The sequence below is a fragment of the Mixophyes fleayi genome, chromosome 3 (genome assembly GCF_038048845.1).
Source record: "Mixophyes fleayi isolate aMixFle1 chromosome 3, aMixFle1.hap1, whole genome shotgun sequence".
Taxonomy (NCBI): domain Eukaryota; kingdom Metazoa; phylum Chordata; class Amphibia; order Anura; family Limnodynastidae; genus Mixophyes; species Mixophyes fleayi.
In genome coordinates, this window is record NC_134404.1 from 133,826,850 (window position 1) to 133,843,621 (window position 16,772).

The window sequence follows — 16,772 nt, forward strand, 5'->3', positions numbered from 1 at the left end:
CAACTTCATACCCAACTGGAGCACAACATGGGGGGGGGGAAGCCATGGTTAACTGAACAAGTATAGACCAGCATATTTCCCCTGCACCTATCCCACATTGTGGCTGGGGGGCAACTCTCCTTGAAGTCAGTTTAGCAGCAAATCAGAAAGAATGAGCCTCACTGTGATTTGCTGCTAGACCGTCTCTGTACAACTGCAGAGCTTTCGTCCGAGACTAATGGGCAGATTTATGAAAGGGTGAAAAGCCCCATGGTTTGTGAAAACTTTTTACTGGCGATAGGGTGGAGAGTGTTAAATATGGGGATTCTGTTCCACTGCATATGTGTAAGCGGCTTAGGCATATGTGCAGAGACTGACGAGGTGAAGGCTAAGTGAACCCTTTCTGCTCCAGTCCAATATTGTTGGAGCAGGTGAGCAATATTTTCTTGATAAAATGTGGTGATCTATCTATATCTCATTGTTGCAGATAAAAAGGGGCCCAAGTCTCACTGCCTGGAAGGACAGGTAAGTAATGTGGAGGAGAGTGCGGCCACAGATGTGATGGATGATATGTGTTAAGGGGAAGGGGTGGGGGTGGGGGGTGTTCTTGCAGAGTTTGTCAGGGGGCTGTTACTACAGGTATGGAGGAGGGGATGGCTACAGGGGAGGAGAATGGTTTTCTCTCTGTGATCTGTCCACATCCACTGCCCCCTCAGGTAGCACACCGCCACACGCTTCTGTTCTCCTGGAGATATTTTAATATTTTGAGAATTATGGCATAATGGAGACACTACATAAATGCAAAAAGGTTCATCTTTTCCTGTAGTAAATTCTATGTATTTTACATGTTAAAGTTTATTGTGGCCCATTTAAAATTAGTACCATATCCCAATGCAGACATCGGACCAATATTCATTAATTTGTCCCACTCTGCAGAATTTGGGGCACATTAGACTGCTTTCAGTAATTACATTTCACTAAAAGTATAAGGCTGTAATAATTCAAAGTAACTTTAGTGACAAAAACCCCAAAATCCTACAATGTACTGGTGAAAGTCCATTCCTCTCTTAATTGGAGATTCCTGATAATCTTTTGTGCATGAGAGTGCGAAAATTACTCCATGCCTTCAAAGCAATACCTGCTATTTCCTGAAAGTGGAGCCCAGGGCACACAAGTATACAGACATTACATCAGCCACAGCAATGCGAAGTCAAATCACAGGAGCAGAACTACACTTCTATCAGGTGGGTAGGTTATCGTACTTAAACTTTAATGCACATTAGCAGCTCAAGTCTGTCTTGTGATCTACTGTTGCCAGCATACAACCACACATACACAAATTAAATCAAACAGATCCTGTAATTATCAATTTTCTGACTAATCTTACTTTTTCTCCCCTTTATAAAATACATTATTTTACTAAAACGGAGTCAATGATTTTATTTAACATGAAGCATGGTAGACTTATCTGGCCTTCTAAAATCAGAAGCAGCAATTCCAGAGAACACAAACTCCACAAGTTTAAGACAACAGAAGTACAGGTTATAGAAGAGCGGTGGAGAGAGGCACAGAAACCCTCACCACAAAGCAACAGCCAGAGAAACTGCTGGAGATGGTTTCAGGGAGTTCCAAGTTCAACCAGAGTGCAACAATCAGGTCATGTGCATGCAGCACACGGCTACAATGTAATATACAGAGGAAGACAGGTTGCCCACATTAATGTGACTGGACAAAGGCTTAACCTGCATGAAGGCCTACGTGACTAGGATTTTGCATAATTTGTTTGCCATGGACTGGCATTACAACATAACTGGTCAAATTCCAAAAGTTGTCAACAGATTAAATTATGGTCATAGTGTAATGTCACCTGTGGTGAGGTAGAAGGTCCAGCACAGTCACCTATTTCCTGAATTAGAGGAGTGTTTATTGAAAAGAAAAGGAAAAAAAAAAAAGAAAAAAGCCACAAGACTTATATACAGGTGACTGTGCAACCTACAACGTGGGAGAAGAGCAATTGCATCACTGTTAAACATATAAGACACAGTATGGAGTGAGCTCATGGAGGAAGAGAACAGCTTTCACTGCCATATACAACTCTAGACTTGTTCCCATGAGCTCATCCTTGGCACGCGACAGGTGAACATTGTACACAGCTTAAAGGTTTAACAAGCTCTTCACTAACACAAAGGGCAATATTTATCAATCAAGTGTACATGAAGAAGATTTTATCAGCCCAAACAGCAGCAGAACACAGCCACCCTCAGGCAGCAGCCAGTGTGCTGTAATCACGCTTCAACGGAAATTAGGTGCAGAATACAATTATGCTGTAAACAGATTCAAAAGCATGTCTTCATATTTGAAAAATAGCGATTTGATTGCTCAAATATTACTCAGTATAGCAGCATAATGAAATACATTTAGTACAATGCAACATCCTGTGTAACCTATTGTATGCACACGTCTTCATCATTACAGGCACTTAACATAACGGCACTGGAGAGACTCCTTGTGACAAAGCGGTCCTTGTGAGCAATACACTGTATACACATCATTACAACTTTAGATTTCTTAAACAAAATAGACAAACTAAAATGGGAAGGAAACATTTTAATCTTCGTTATTTGTTCTGAATGACAGCAAAACAAAACTAGATTAGATTAGTAATACAGAGAAAAGAAAGATCAAATTGTGCTTAATCTGAGAGGGTAACCCCATTGGTTATGGGATGCAGTGTTTCTGTTTTTCAACAGAACTGTAGAATAATACCCAATAATGTACAAGCATGTTTACTGGGTAATATGCATAGTACTCAGCAACTTCGTACAACTGGTATTAAACATACTGTTGGGATTGGGTCCATAAGAAATTTCCCTCTATTTTATAAAGCTACTGAGACAATTTCATTACATATTAGATCTGGGCGAGGGGGGAGATTTGTGGCATGCATAGCATACTGTGGAAGATGGTTCTTAAGCAGACGCGGCTATGCTAAATAAACTTTGCTAATTTTTGGAATAAAAGCATGGCAACAGACATGACAGTTTTCCCCATTTTAGAACATTCAGCAGACTAACAAACACAGACATCAGATTGGCTGGTATGGACTGATTTACATCAAGAAATGTGACCCTCAATGTCTAAAAACGATACCATTGGTTCTTGTGTCAGGTGAACAATGACAATGGAAATACCATGAACATGATACGACCATGACAATTACCCTAAACAAACAGTGAATTTAATATTCTACACATTCAGCATTACCCCAAAAGTGCCGTGTTATTCGTTTCATTGCATTAGCTGCCAACAACCCCCATGCCACCAATACATGTATCCCACAGTCCACGAAAAGCAAGAATGTTTACTATGGCATGGACTAATATCCATCTCCTCAATGGGAAATTCCTATCCCATGTCTAGTTATCAACATGTCTGGACATATGAAATGTGTTGTAATTGTATACAAGCTTATAGCTTTACTAATAAATGGAAACCAAACCATACACAGTTTACAGTTTGTCAGAATGCTTTTAAAAAACAAAATCCCACCACACCTGGTTTGTATCTATACAGTCAAAGGCTCCCAGTGACTGTCAGAAGGGAGACTTGGACAAGCAAGCATATTTTCCATTGCATGTGCGGCATAGAAACCACCTGGACGTCTTGGGCTGTGGGAAAGACTGAAATGAGTCTTATTCCACAAGACTACTCCAATACAAAGATTAATGGGCATGACTTCATTGCCATAATACACTGCACAATAGTGATAGCCTGCACCCAATAATACCACCCCATGAGAAAGACAAGACACAACATATCATGAAATGTGTATTTTAAACACACAGACTAACCCTCTAACTGCCAGACAACATATGTATGACCAGCATTGCTTTGTCCATTACATCACACTCCTGTCAAAGCCCAGTGCTTTTCTGAAAAGCAAAATCAGGTAATATCCTATTCTGTTATATTTTGCCCACAAAAACATTACGATTGTCATGAACTATTACAGCTGTAAAAACCTTAAAGTATTGTGAATATTTGGAAGGAAGCAGAAGAATCGCAGAACTCCTAACTCATCTATATCAGAGTACGCTTCCAAAATATTAATAAGACTAGGGAAAACCATCTATTTAAGATGAAACTTGAGCAGTAACAGAATAAAACTAATATGGTTTAGCTGTGAAAGCCAGAGATCCTAGAGTTTCTTTACAGTAATGCTGTCCAAGATTTTCATTGGGTGGGCCAGTTATGGTATATCTACATGCTCACTAGCAGAGTTCCTCATGGACAAAAGAACCCTTTACTCAAACAAAAGGAGGTACTTTAAGGAACAGATGACCTTATAAAAAACATTGGGAATGGAACTTTTAAACTATAATTATCTTGATACCCTTGATTTATATACCCCAGACATTCTTTAAGCTAGGTACACACTACAGAATTTTCCACCAACAACTTTTTATGCCGATTGATTTTACATGCGATCGATGTTCTGATCGCTCGGTCCATGGACTGCATACACACTAGCCTTGTTTAGGACGATAAAAGGAAGAGCGGACGTCCCTTTTTTTACAGCCATGTTGTCGTGAGCAATGACCGTAATTTCGTACTCACTGTTGTGGATTGGTTGGAAGTTTATACACACTACACAACGGAAATGAGATTGGAACGAAAATATTAAACGGTACGACCAACCAAATGAGGCGACAATCGTCCATTTGGGCAGACTTTCGACCGTCGTGTCACTGCACACACTAACCCGACTTTTGAATGAGCGGTCGTATGTCGGCTGATTTAGCCGATTATTGGATGAAAACTGTGTAGTGTGTACCTAGCTTAAGAGTAGGTGAAAGAGCTCATTTTTGTTGTCAAGAGTGTTGATTACTGCTGGATTATTCTGTGTTCCAACTAGTATATGAAAAGACTGTATATGCAATATTTATAGTTTACTTTTCTACTGCACTGAAAAATGACACTGTACTACTAAACTTTTTTTTTTAAACTGTTTTTTTTAAAAATGTTTCTGAATGTTTCAAAAATAATGATTGTTTTCTGGATTATTGTGTTAATTATAGAATGATATCAGTGGAATATATACAAAGTGTGACCTAGTGTCAATGTGCACTAGCAGCCCTTTGGTCAATATAAGTCAATTACTGGATGCCTAAGGTCACATGTTCCACCCATCATGCAAAATAGAGTGATCACAGCCACTATCTATTACCCTGGAGAGTGGTTTGGAACCACTCTGATCATATGGAGATAGTCCAGGAAGTGGTGACTGGCTGCCTAACAGCACCTTTACAGAACACATAACAGAGATAAAAAGAACCTAGTCTTTTAAGAGCCAGTGCTGCTTGAATGCATCTATTGCACCATTTTCCTAAATTTTAAAATTTTCCCACATTTCTTTTTTTGCACTTTTATTCAGGTCTATTAAACTACATACAAACATACCCTCACTTTTGTGGACAGTTAGTCGCTTAAAGTTGCACTGTCTGGTATTTTCAATTCACACATTATTTGTTTATAAGCACAGCTACTATTTTGTGTTTTATTTCACTGACTGTTTTTCCATACAGTTAACATTTTAACACTGGGTTTTGCGATGTCTAAATCAGCAATGGTATGGTAACCAGTGCAGAGAAATGGCTAGATGTACATGTTTGCTGTTAAACTGCACCAGTGACTTGCAAGGAGTGCAGGTAGCCATTTTGTGGGGTGAAATAGTATGCAACATATGAACTTTATAGGAACCATCAGTGAGGACTGATTGACCAATATTTGTGAAGGCAGACTGATTTCGGAGGTCCAGATTACTACTGAATAGGCTACATTTTCATAAATAGGTCAGCCATAAAATGGCTGCCTCCAGTGTGTATAGGAGACCAATTAATGGATAAAAAAAAAAGGCCAAATTACGGACATCACAACGTGTCCATTATGATGTCTCCACAAGTGGGCTGGTATGCCATACTGCCACTTCTTATACTGCCTTCATTGTAACACTATTAAATTCACTTACATTTCCATTACGTTTCATACCGCCACTTCTGAATTCTCACTGGGTAATGAAATACCCACCTGGGAAAGGAGTTTTCAGCAAAATGAAGCTCTATGCCACAAAGACAGTGACACTCACATAATTTAGTAACACAAAACCCATCACTGACACAAAATGGGCAAATGTACATTATATACTCACAAGTTGTGTGTATCTAATGACATATCATTTTAATCAATATAGTTTCTTGCACAAGATAAGAATTGGCTGATGTATAAAAGTGTGCTGTACCACATTGTCCCATACATAGCAAATATACTGAGCATTATTACCTGGACACCTCCTCAATGAATAACTTACTTGTTACTGTCTCTGTACTGGTAAATATAGCATCCTTGAGGCATCCCACTCTCTTTGTCCAATGTGAATGATATCTTCAACTGCACGAGAGAGAGAGAAGTGTTAAGACTTAGATTGTGGTAGAACTTATCTGTCAATTCTACTGTAAATGTTTGAGAGGTGATGATTAATCATATGATTGAAGAATGTGAAATTGGCATTATCTAGGTAACATATCTAGTTGCAAGACTGTGCCCACATTAAGTCATGCCATGTCCACTTCACCCCAAAGCCACAACCTGTTCGGTCCACAAAAACTGTCCTTGGAAAAACATGAAGGCAAGGTCAGAATTTGCACTGATGAGGTAGAAATGAAAGCTTGCATTCTTTCACAGCTTCCAAAACTATGCCTTCTTCCCAAAGGTGGGTGGGATGAATGCTAAAAACTGGTTTACCTCATGTCAGGGACTTTCACTGGGATAAGGACATAATCTCTTACAAATTCCAGCCAGTTTAGAGTCTTCATATAAGTGAGGGCACCCCATTTTTCAAGACCAAAGAATATATTTAATGGAGACAAGCCACGTTTAGACCAAATTAGAAGTTAAAATGCAGTATTGCATTGCTCCTATTGACCTTAAAGGGCATTTCCACCCAAAATGCATTTTTGCAAAAGCTGTGGCATGTCCTTGAATTCTATTTATGAAAAGTATAGTAGTACAGAATGTTGGGTTATGCTGCAGGGAAGTTTGATATTAGCCAGTAACAGCTGGCAGACACAGTGGTTACAGGGCAGGCAAATAGGCTTACTACAGAAAGGAGTAACCAAGATGTGTCATGGGAGGAAAGTACTGCCCTGTGCCCCAGAACCCACACACAATGCTGTTTCCTACACCTCAAATAGAGCATCTACAACCAAAATGCATTTTTCCAAGTCTTACATCTATTTCTAGTTGTAAGCCGGTTTTGCCGCCAGAGAGGGCGACAACACGTTTCTAGACTTGTGTCCTCTGTGCCAGCCAAGATGTTTTGGCTCAAATGTGAGTTTTGCAGGAAGATTTTTGCTACAGTGAACATATTTGCATTTGTGCAAATCAGGAAGGTTTCCTTGTAGAGTCCTTCCCGTTTGCACTGCAGAAGATATTATTATTTATTTATAAGGCGCCACAAGGTTTCCGTAGCGCCGAACACAGTACAAACAATGGACAGTACAGGGAATAACAGTACAGAACAATAAACAACTAGCACCAAAACTTCAGAGGCTCCAGGCAAAGCAGATGTAATGAAGTAGGAGCAGAAGAGAAGGTAGAGAGACAGGAGGGAGAAGGGCCCTGCTCATAAGAGCTTACATCCTAAAGGGAGGGGAAACAGACAGCCGGCACAAAGGGAGTCAGAGGGGGGGGAGCAAGCGTGCACCCCAACAGAGGAGGAACAAGGGGATGGGAGCGAGCATGGAGAGAGGGTTAGGTGGAAGGCTGGTAGGCTTTAAGGAAGAGATGGGTTTTGAGTGCCCGTTTGAAGGCGCACAAGTTAGGGGACAAGCGGATGGAGCGTGGGAGGTCATTCCAGTGGAAGGGGGCAGCTCGGGAGAAGTCTTGAATTCTAGAGTGGGATGAGGTGATCAGAGTGGTCGAGAGGCGACGGTCATTGGCCGAACGCAGGGACCGGGCGGGAGTGTGGATGGAGAGAAGGTTGGAGATATAGGGGGCAGTAGAGTGGGAGAGGGCCTTGTAGGTGAGGGTGAGAAGTTTGAAAAGGATACGGTAGGGGAAGGGGAGCCAGAGAAGGGCAAGGCAGAGAGGTGAGGCAGAAGAGGAGCGGAAAAAATGGAAGATGAGCCTCGCAGCTGCATTGAGTATAGAACGGAGGGGGGGCGAGGCGAGAGCGGGGGAGGCCGGTGAGGAGAAGGTTGCAGTAGTCCAGCCTGGAGATAAGCGCATGGATAATGGTTTTGGTTGCTTCATGAGAAAGGAAGGGCCGGATGCGGGCGATATTGCGAAGTTGGAAGCGACAGGATTGGGCAAGGGATTGAATGTGGGGGGCAAAAGAGAGCGAGGAGTCGAGGGTGACGCCCAGGCAGCGGAGATGGGGGAACAGAGGAGATGGTGGAGTTATTAACAGTTATGGAGAGATCCAGATGGGATGAGGATTTAGATGGAGGGAAAACAATGAGTTCGGTTTTAGCGATGTTAATTTTAAGAAAGCGTGAGGACATCCAAGAAGAGATGGCAGAGAGGCAGTCAGATACACGAGAGAGATGGGGGGGGGGGGGGGAAAGATCAGGAGAGGAGATGTAAAGTTGAATATCATCGGCATATAGGTGATACTGAAGGCCGAATGAGGTGATGAGAGCACCGAGGGAGGAAGTGTAAAGTGAGAAGAGTAGAGGGCCAAGAACAGAGCCCTGAGGGACTCCAATAGGGAGGGCAGAGGGGGGGGGGGGATGAGCCGGAAATGGATACAGAAAAAGAACGGTTGGCGAGGTATGAGGTGAACCAAGTAAGGACAGAACCAGAGAGGCCGAGAGAGTGAAGGGTCTGCAAGAGGAGGGGGTGGTCTACAGTGTCAAAGGCTGCAGATAGGTCTAGGAGGATGAGCAGGGAGAAGTGACCCCTGGATTTAGCAGAGAGAAGATCATTAGTTACAGTGGTCAGGGTGGTTTCAGTAGAGTGGAGGGGGCGGAAACCAGATTGGAGGGGGTCAAGGAGGGAATAGTCAGAGAGGTGACGGGAGAGGCGACTGCAAACAATTCGCTCGAGAAATTTGTAGGCGTAGGGGAGAAGAGAAATGGGGCGGTAGTTGGCGAGTGAGGTGGGATCAAGATTAGGTTTTTTGAGAATAGGAGAGAAGGGCATGTTTGAAGGTGGAGGGGACAGTGCCAGTGGAGAGAGACAGGTTGAAGAGGTGAGCTAAGTAGTCGCAGACAGTGGTGGAGAGGAAGCGAAGAAGGTGAGATGGGATGGGATCGAGGTGGCAGGTAGAAGGGGGAGAGGAAAGAATGAGGGAGTGTACTTCATCACCCGAAGTGGGGCGGAAGGAGCACCAGGGAGGGAAGCGGGGGGAGGGAGGAGCGGAGAGGGGGGCAAGAGAGGAAAGGGAGGAGGAGATATTAAGGCGGGTGGCCTTAATTTTGGAGGAGAAAAAGGAGGCAAAATCAGTAGCAGACAGGGAGAGTGGGATAGGAGGAGGGGGAGGGGGGAGGAGAGAGGAGAATGTGGAAAAGAGGCGGCGGGGGTTAGAGGACTGGGAAGAAATGAGGGACTTAAAGAAGGATTGTTTGGCAAGGGAGAGGGCGGAGCAGTAGGAAGAGAGGATGAATTTCAAGTGAAGGAAGTCAGCCAGGGAGCGAGATTTCCTCCAGAGGCGTTCAGCAGCACGGGTGCACTTCTGAAGGAAGCGGTTGAGATTGGAGTGCCAGGGTTGGGGAATTAGGCGACGGACTGAAGAGGCAGGGGCGATCGCGTCCAGGGCCGTGGTGAGAGAGTGGTTATATAGAGAGGCGGCTTTGTCAGGACAGCTCAGGGAGGGAAGAGGGGATAGAAGAGTATCAAGAGAGGAGGAAAAGGAAGTGGGGTCGACAGCTTCAAGATTGCGCCTAGTGAGGGTAGTTTTAGGGAGAGGGGAAGCAGGGGAAAAGGACAGATTGAAGGAGAGTAGATGGTGATCGGAGAGTGGAAAGGGAGAGTTGGAGAAGTCAGAGAGATCACATAGGTGAGAGAAGAGGTACAGTCTATATGGGCACAGACAAGCTTCCGGGGATTCTAAAACCCAGGATGATAAATGGGAATTTACATTACATCATAAGCTTGTGTGTAAGCTTACGTACAAAAAAAAATATTACAGAAAACAGAATTGATAAATGACTAGAAAATAATACATGCCGAATGTATGTTTCATCGCAAGCAGCTATATCTTAGATGATTTGTTGAAACGTATTTGTTTGCTGGTACTTGACCGTAAAATGTAAGCGTAATTTAAGTTCAGATATCAAAATAAAGTACACATCACTAAAAATGTTAAATTATTATAATACAGTTCATAACAATTTGCTGTATTAAAGTAGAAAACGGAGAATTGGGTGGACATATTTTGATACAAGCTAGTAGTCAAGTAGTAATATTTGCATCAATTTCTTAATGTGTAATTCAAGCCATAATAAAGGGAATGGGGAAATACAATAGACAAAATCAATAATACTATATTTAAACCTGATGCACTTAGACCAATTTTCTAACCCACTAATGAATAGCAAATCATGATGCTTACTGCCCAGACTATGATAAGACCCTTATTTGGCACGATTATGATGCAAGTTGAGTGCACTGCATTTGTAGCAACAATAGCAAGTTAGTCTGTTATTTTATGGTGATGTCTGCTTCATTAGACAATCAATCATTCCTAGATGATAATTCCTCCGTGAAGCAGTTTCCGTGGGCTCCTCTATGTCTCAGCACCTAATAAAAGCCAGGAGGGGAGCTGGTGAGCAAACACAAATCACAAGCCAAAATCAAGAGAACGATGCTTCAACTGGTTACAGAAGTAGCCAAGCCCCAGGAAAAATGGCTGCATGTGGCAGCTCTTGGGCTCGCTCTATAAGAAGAGGCCACCATAGCGAATATGTCTCAGGTGCTATTGCAGTTTTAATCTACTCTGAAAATCAGAGCAGCAGTATGTGTTCCCTCTGCTCATAATGTCATTTGGTCCAACAAAGTGGTCTTATTACTTTTTCAGTAAACTCAAACATTTATCATGCCAGCGGCAGCCGACTTTACAGCCGCTGGACCAGTCGGCAATACAGCATTGCCCTTTGAATGTCGATGGTGAATAGGCACAGTGTCACCATTTTAAACATGTCAACAGAATGAACCTGTTGTGATTTTACACGACCACCATTTTGGGGTCAACAGTATAACTGTCGACATATTCACAGTCGCCATATCGTACCCAACCCCCTTACATAACTCGAGATGCTCAATGCGCACACACAAACTTCATACCAAGCACTTTCACTGCATTCCCCATTCTTCAGTGCCTGGAGAACAGAGCCGAGAGTCAAAAGTGCAATACCAATGCCATATCTACTACAAAGTAACGTACCGTTTCAGCATATGGAGAGAAGCAATCACGATGTAATGAAAACATGTATCAGTTACTGCAAGAAAGAAGCTTCCTACAGATCACAGGTCCAGATTGTCATTTTGTTGCTAACCATTCATCATATCAATGATTTGGTGAGTACGAATGAACCATGAGCTTTACCTCTTAAATATAACACAGAGCATGTCTAGGTAAACATTTTAAATAAAAAACTATATGAAACTATATAGAAGATAACCAGAGATCAGGCCTGAAAACCTCATTCCAGTAAAGAAAAACAATATTTGAGGATAGAAAATGTGGTGCACCTTAAACTATTTAAATCACACATACTAAATAAACTAAATAACTTCAATTATTTATCATCTCAAATTATGTCCATAAAGACATCACCATTCCCAAGTCAGATAAAACAATGTCAGACCGACAAAAGAAAACAATGTGTCTTGGAGCAACGTTTGCTGGCAGCAAGGATTAAGGATTTGCTAGAGGGAGAAAAACAAGCAGACACTCATGACACATTATTTTTAAAAAATGCAAGAAAAGGGGAAGATCATAAAAATTCATTAGGCAGTATAAAAGTGCCTTGTCGCCTCTTGGCTGACAAGCAGGGAAGTATAATGTCTGATAATTGGAATCTGCATGACTGCATCACAATAGAGAACATCACTCACACACAGCACAAAACCACACAGGCACAATGACTGTTAATGCCCATGGGGTCACCCTTAAAACGATTAGCCACGGGCTCTGGTATTCAGAGGAAAATGCTGCCAAAAGGCCCATTGTGCCAGAACTCTGACTCCCTCAAGCCCTCCCCTATATGTTCTATTTAAGGCTTTGAGAACTTCACTTCTGTAAATGGGATTTAGATGTTGTGTGGACAGTTTGTGAGAAGCAGTATTGAAACTGCAGGCCAATTTCCCAAAAGTGCCATTGTGTTCCCTGTTTTCTAAGTCCCAGCAGGAGGCTTCCTCTTGCCTCCATGTGTATAAACACACAAGAAACCATTGGCTGATGGGTCACTCAGTGTGGGAGGGCCCAGCCTTCCTTTTGTAACCCCCCCATCTTCTACTTCCAGCAGGCAATCTCCCTGCTTTGATGTTCTTTTGGGTTGAAACTCCTCATCCATCACTGACACGAAAAGGTTCCATAAAGGCCTGGGAGTTGGTTCACCTCTTGATAAACTGTAGAGGGGACAGAGGAGTTATACCAAAAAACACTCCACATCTTAATTAATAATCTAATTACGGCCTTAACTGCCAGTATCATTCGCTCCAGAGAAATTCACTGTCAAAGCCTGAGAGTGTGAAGAAATTATGTCATTAAAGCAATAGGTGCTGATGGGAAAGTACCGTAGGTAGAATGCTTCTTAGGCAAAAAAAAACAAAACAAAAAACTGACCCTTTTGGGAAGTAAAACTGTTGCTTTTCAGATGCTAAGAACTTCTGACCCATGCACAAAGAAAACCTGTGATTGTGGATAGAGAAAATGCTTCTAACGTAGAACTTTATTTACATTTATTTCTTAAACAAGCACTTTTTAACCAATGGACAAATACAACTGTCCAACAAAGCAGATGATCTTAACATATGTTGGCATCACAAGTGGTTAAAGTGAGGGTGTATGCTATACAGCCACTTCTACTGCCTTATTTTTTTATTTTTTTTAAACTATCAAATTCCACTTACTTACATTCCCATTATATGCTTCATACCACCACTTCGACCATAGAGCATCACTAAATGTAACCCAAGTTATAGAAGGCAGTTATCTGTCCATTCACGATCTCAGCATCGTAATGCACCCACCCCTATACTAGACTGATGCCATGCTCCGAACATTCCATGTATAATCTATGATCAGCAAAATAGTAAAGTATCTGACATTACATGACTTTCTTAGATCAAGTAAATTGTATATTTTAATTATCGGCAGGAGGTAACAATTCTTTTTTTTAACTAAACAGGCAGACTCTCAAACTTCTCTGTATATATGCCCTATGTTGACCGACATCACAGCCCCAGTGTATACATTTACCACAGGAACCTCCAATGACTGAATCCAGTGTGTATGAGAAAAAGAACTCAACTATACATAGATGGGTAATCCATAGTCACAGAAATGCAAATCCAGGACAGAAGACCATTTATGGAACCTCTAAACCCCTAATTTGTCAAATGACTTAGTTATCTGTGGTCAACATAGGAATAGAATGGCGATGGGCCTGGAATGGCTAACTGCTCTGAACTACTAAGTGAGAGTAGGAAATGCACAGAAGAGACATCCATTAAGTAGTAAAAGCCAGAACAGTAAGATTAAAAATAATACTTGGCAGACTCCTGAATTCCAATGAATAGAAAGGTTTAAACCTGGTATGAAAACTACATGTTGGGTGGGCCCAGTGAAAGGACATTGGGAGTGTGTGGCACATGTATAGCAATTGATAGCAAATAATATGCATCAGCCTGACTTTTCATGCAAATATGGTAAAGTGACAATGTGTTTATTTGAAGTCTGCAGTTGAGAGGTGCCAGATACAGCTCAGAGCACACTGTGTTAATCTACCTGCCTGAGACCGGGGTTTCCAGCAAGCTCAAGGAAGCCGAATGTAAACTCCCTTAACTTAAACACATTTCATCTTAATAATGACATAATCTGTGCCAAACATACAACTCTTTCTCTCCATGCTATAATCTATTACACTATTATTTCTGAAAAGTAAAAAACAAAAAAGTTTTTTCCCCCCCATCTTTACTAGTTATGGCTTAGCTAGTGGATGACAGATCATGCATGTGACTGAGCAGTGATGGGCTATCACCACTCTGGAACAATGGATCTTAGTGGCCTCAGAGAAGCAATCTGATAGCACATCTAACGGGGCAGAGGGTGTCTTAACATTATGGGGGTGAAAGAAATTTTTCGATTGTCAAAAGTGTAGTAGCACATGGAGGCTCTTGAATAAATTAAGGATTGTAAACACGGGCATTTATTGGTCTTCTGTATGCACTACATCTGTTGCATGATCAAGAGATTACATGAATACGTAAGCACAAAAGTATTTGCAAGCAGGTGGTCCCTTTTAGCAAGCATATGGGTGGTGTATGTTTGCCATATCCATCACTCGTGTTAGTAGGGTAGATTATTATGTAAATTAATGGTTAAGGCAGCATTGCATAAACATTCAAAACTTAAATGGAAAAGTTTCCTTGTTAGTACTAGCAATAAAGACCTTTATCCTTTGGTACTTTATGAAGAAAGGAAAATCACAATAAACATGGACATTTACTTATCCCTTACAATAAAAAACTCTCCAATTCCAACCTAGAGATTTAAACTGCTTTTGCTGCAATGTTTTATTAACTAGAGCTATCCAATCCAGATTGCTTGGACTTTTGTTGGCCATCTAGAATATAGCAATTGCTACTTTAGCAAGTGAAGATAAATTGAACATATATGCTGACTCTAGATTCCATACATCTGCACAGGTATAACCTAAATACACACACACTGTCACAGATATCCAACACCCTTACTCAAGGGTACTCTTGCAGCAAATGTTGTAACTTCCCATTCCCTGCTTCATTTAGGACTTTTACAGTTAGAAGGCAGGAATTATGCAGAATATACTGCCGATACCAAACAATGCCTGTAGCTTTACTATAAAAAGGTGGTGCATATGTCCAGTCCCCATTAAGTGGCTAAATACATCTCCCACTTAACTTCTATATAGATTTAGCTCAGAGAGATCCCTTGGGTAGCTAGGTGTCATGCTTTAAAGGTTATTAGTTTAAAGGTGACAATGTTCGACTGGTATCATACCTAAGTTGACAGTAGTAACTCACATTTGGTATTCATTTACTCAAATTTATAGAAGTAGGTCAGCATACAGGTGCCAGGGCCTGCTTTGGTACTTTAAGCTGCATTCACACACAGCAAATGTAACTAGAATTGCTATTAAAGGATTTATTGGTCTTAACTAAAAATACTAAAATTGTGCTCTTTTCACTATTCAGTAGAAGTCTGTTTTACGCAAAGAAAGGTATATCTCAAGTAACAGGTCTCAAGGTTTTCTTTTTAGGTTTGTTTTGTTTTTTTAAACTCAACACAGACTTTACACACCAGGGCAGTGATGTCACAGTAGCTAAAATGACTGAATAATAATTATTATTTTTTTAACTTTTATCTCAGATCCCATCAGGAAACTTCCTAAAGATGTGGGAAGAGCTGCAGCTGCCTGTAATGGAGTGGGGAGGCAATCAAAATAATGAGGAACAGCTAATTAAAATGTGTGGCATTTGTGGATGGAAGTTCATATTTAAAAGTTCAAACAAGCATTACTTATTTTTTCTCTCTAATTGTTTGATTTGGCTTAGTGTAGAAACTTAGAAAAATTGTCCCTTTTACAAATGTTGCCCAGGTTTTGTTTTGTAAGAGCCAGAAGAGCCAGTCCTAGACAGCCTAAAATTCTGTTCCACAATTCTCATTGAGTTAGCATACATCAAACTATTCAATCCAACATCACATTTTGTTCTCTATGGGAATAGCCAATACAATTAAAATAGTTGACTTTTCAAAATTATTATTTTTGCCAAGATTTCCACTTTTGTTGAAAAAAAATATTAGCATTTTATTTTTGAGACTATTTAGACCAGCAAAACGTCAAAGAGTGCCAGTAAAATGGAAAAAAAAATCTCCATAATGGAGGAATTAATCAAGCTTCTATCATAAAGTACCTAAAAAGGTTGGTTTTATAAATATACAAAAACTAATTTTATTAGAAGGAACTTTATCAGTTGCACAAACCTAAAATCACTTCCTACCACCACACATGGCAAACAATGTTTGTTCTATTCTTCCAAAGTCTCAATAACCTCAATTAATTTATGTTCTTTCTGAGTTATCAGATTAAAGGCTGCATGGGCTGGGGCATCCTACAGAAAACAGTATTGTTTCAATAAAATTAAACAAGCTTACTGTCTGTAAATGATTTACATTTTCCAAAGTGGATGATTTCCCTTCATTGTGGATAAACTACTTTCTTTGTTTCATGTGCAGTCTTATGTTAGTAAGAAGACCATACGTGAATTGTTTGGTAATGATTGGAATAACTCTCTAGATACAATGTTGGGAAATCCTAACAGGTGAACAATTGTTCAAGATTATTTATGTTTAAACTGCCCTGCACACCCTGTTCTAAGTAAAAAAAATACAAAAATAAAAATGCAAAAGTAATAAATAAAATAGACTACATACAACATGCTGGGTACCACAATTTACTGAAAACACAAACCAACCTCTTTAAAATTGAAATAGGAATTGAGGAGAGCTAAATACAATGTAATACCTA

At 40.8% G+C, this 16,772-nt stretch overlaps 1 protein-coding gene and 1 long non-coding RNA gene across 3 annotated transcripts in view; one reads left to right on the plus strand and one right to left on the minus strand.

The window, feature by feature from the left end:
- LOC142144026 (uncharacterized) overlaps positions 1-16,772 on the plus strand; it is a 995,146-nt gene that overhangs the window by 157,804 nt on the left and 820,570 nt on the right. The window lies entirely within an intron of this gene.
- Positions 1-16,772, minus strand: part of DIS3L2 (DIS3 like 3'-5' exoribonuclease 2) — a 216,220-nt gene that overhangs the window by 49,808 nt on the left and 149,640 nt on the right. The window contains exon 15 of the mRNA XM_075202357.1: positions 6,347-6,426. Within this exon, the coding sequence (XP_075058458.1) occupies positions 6,347-6,426 (80 nt within the window). The remainder of the gene's footprint in view (positions 1-6,346; positions 6,427-16,772) is intronic.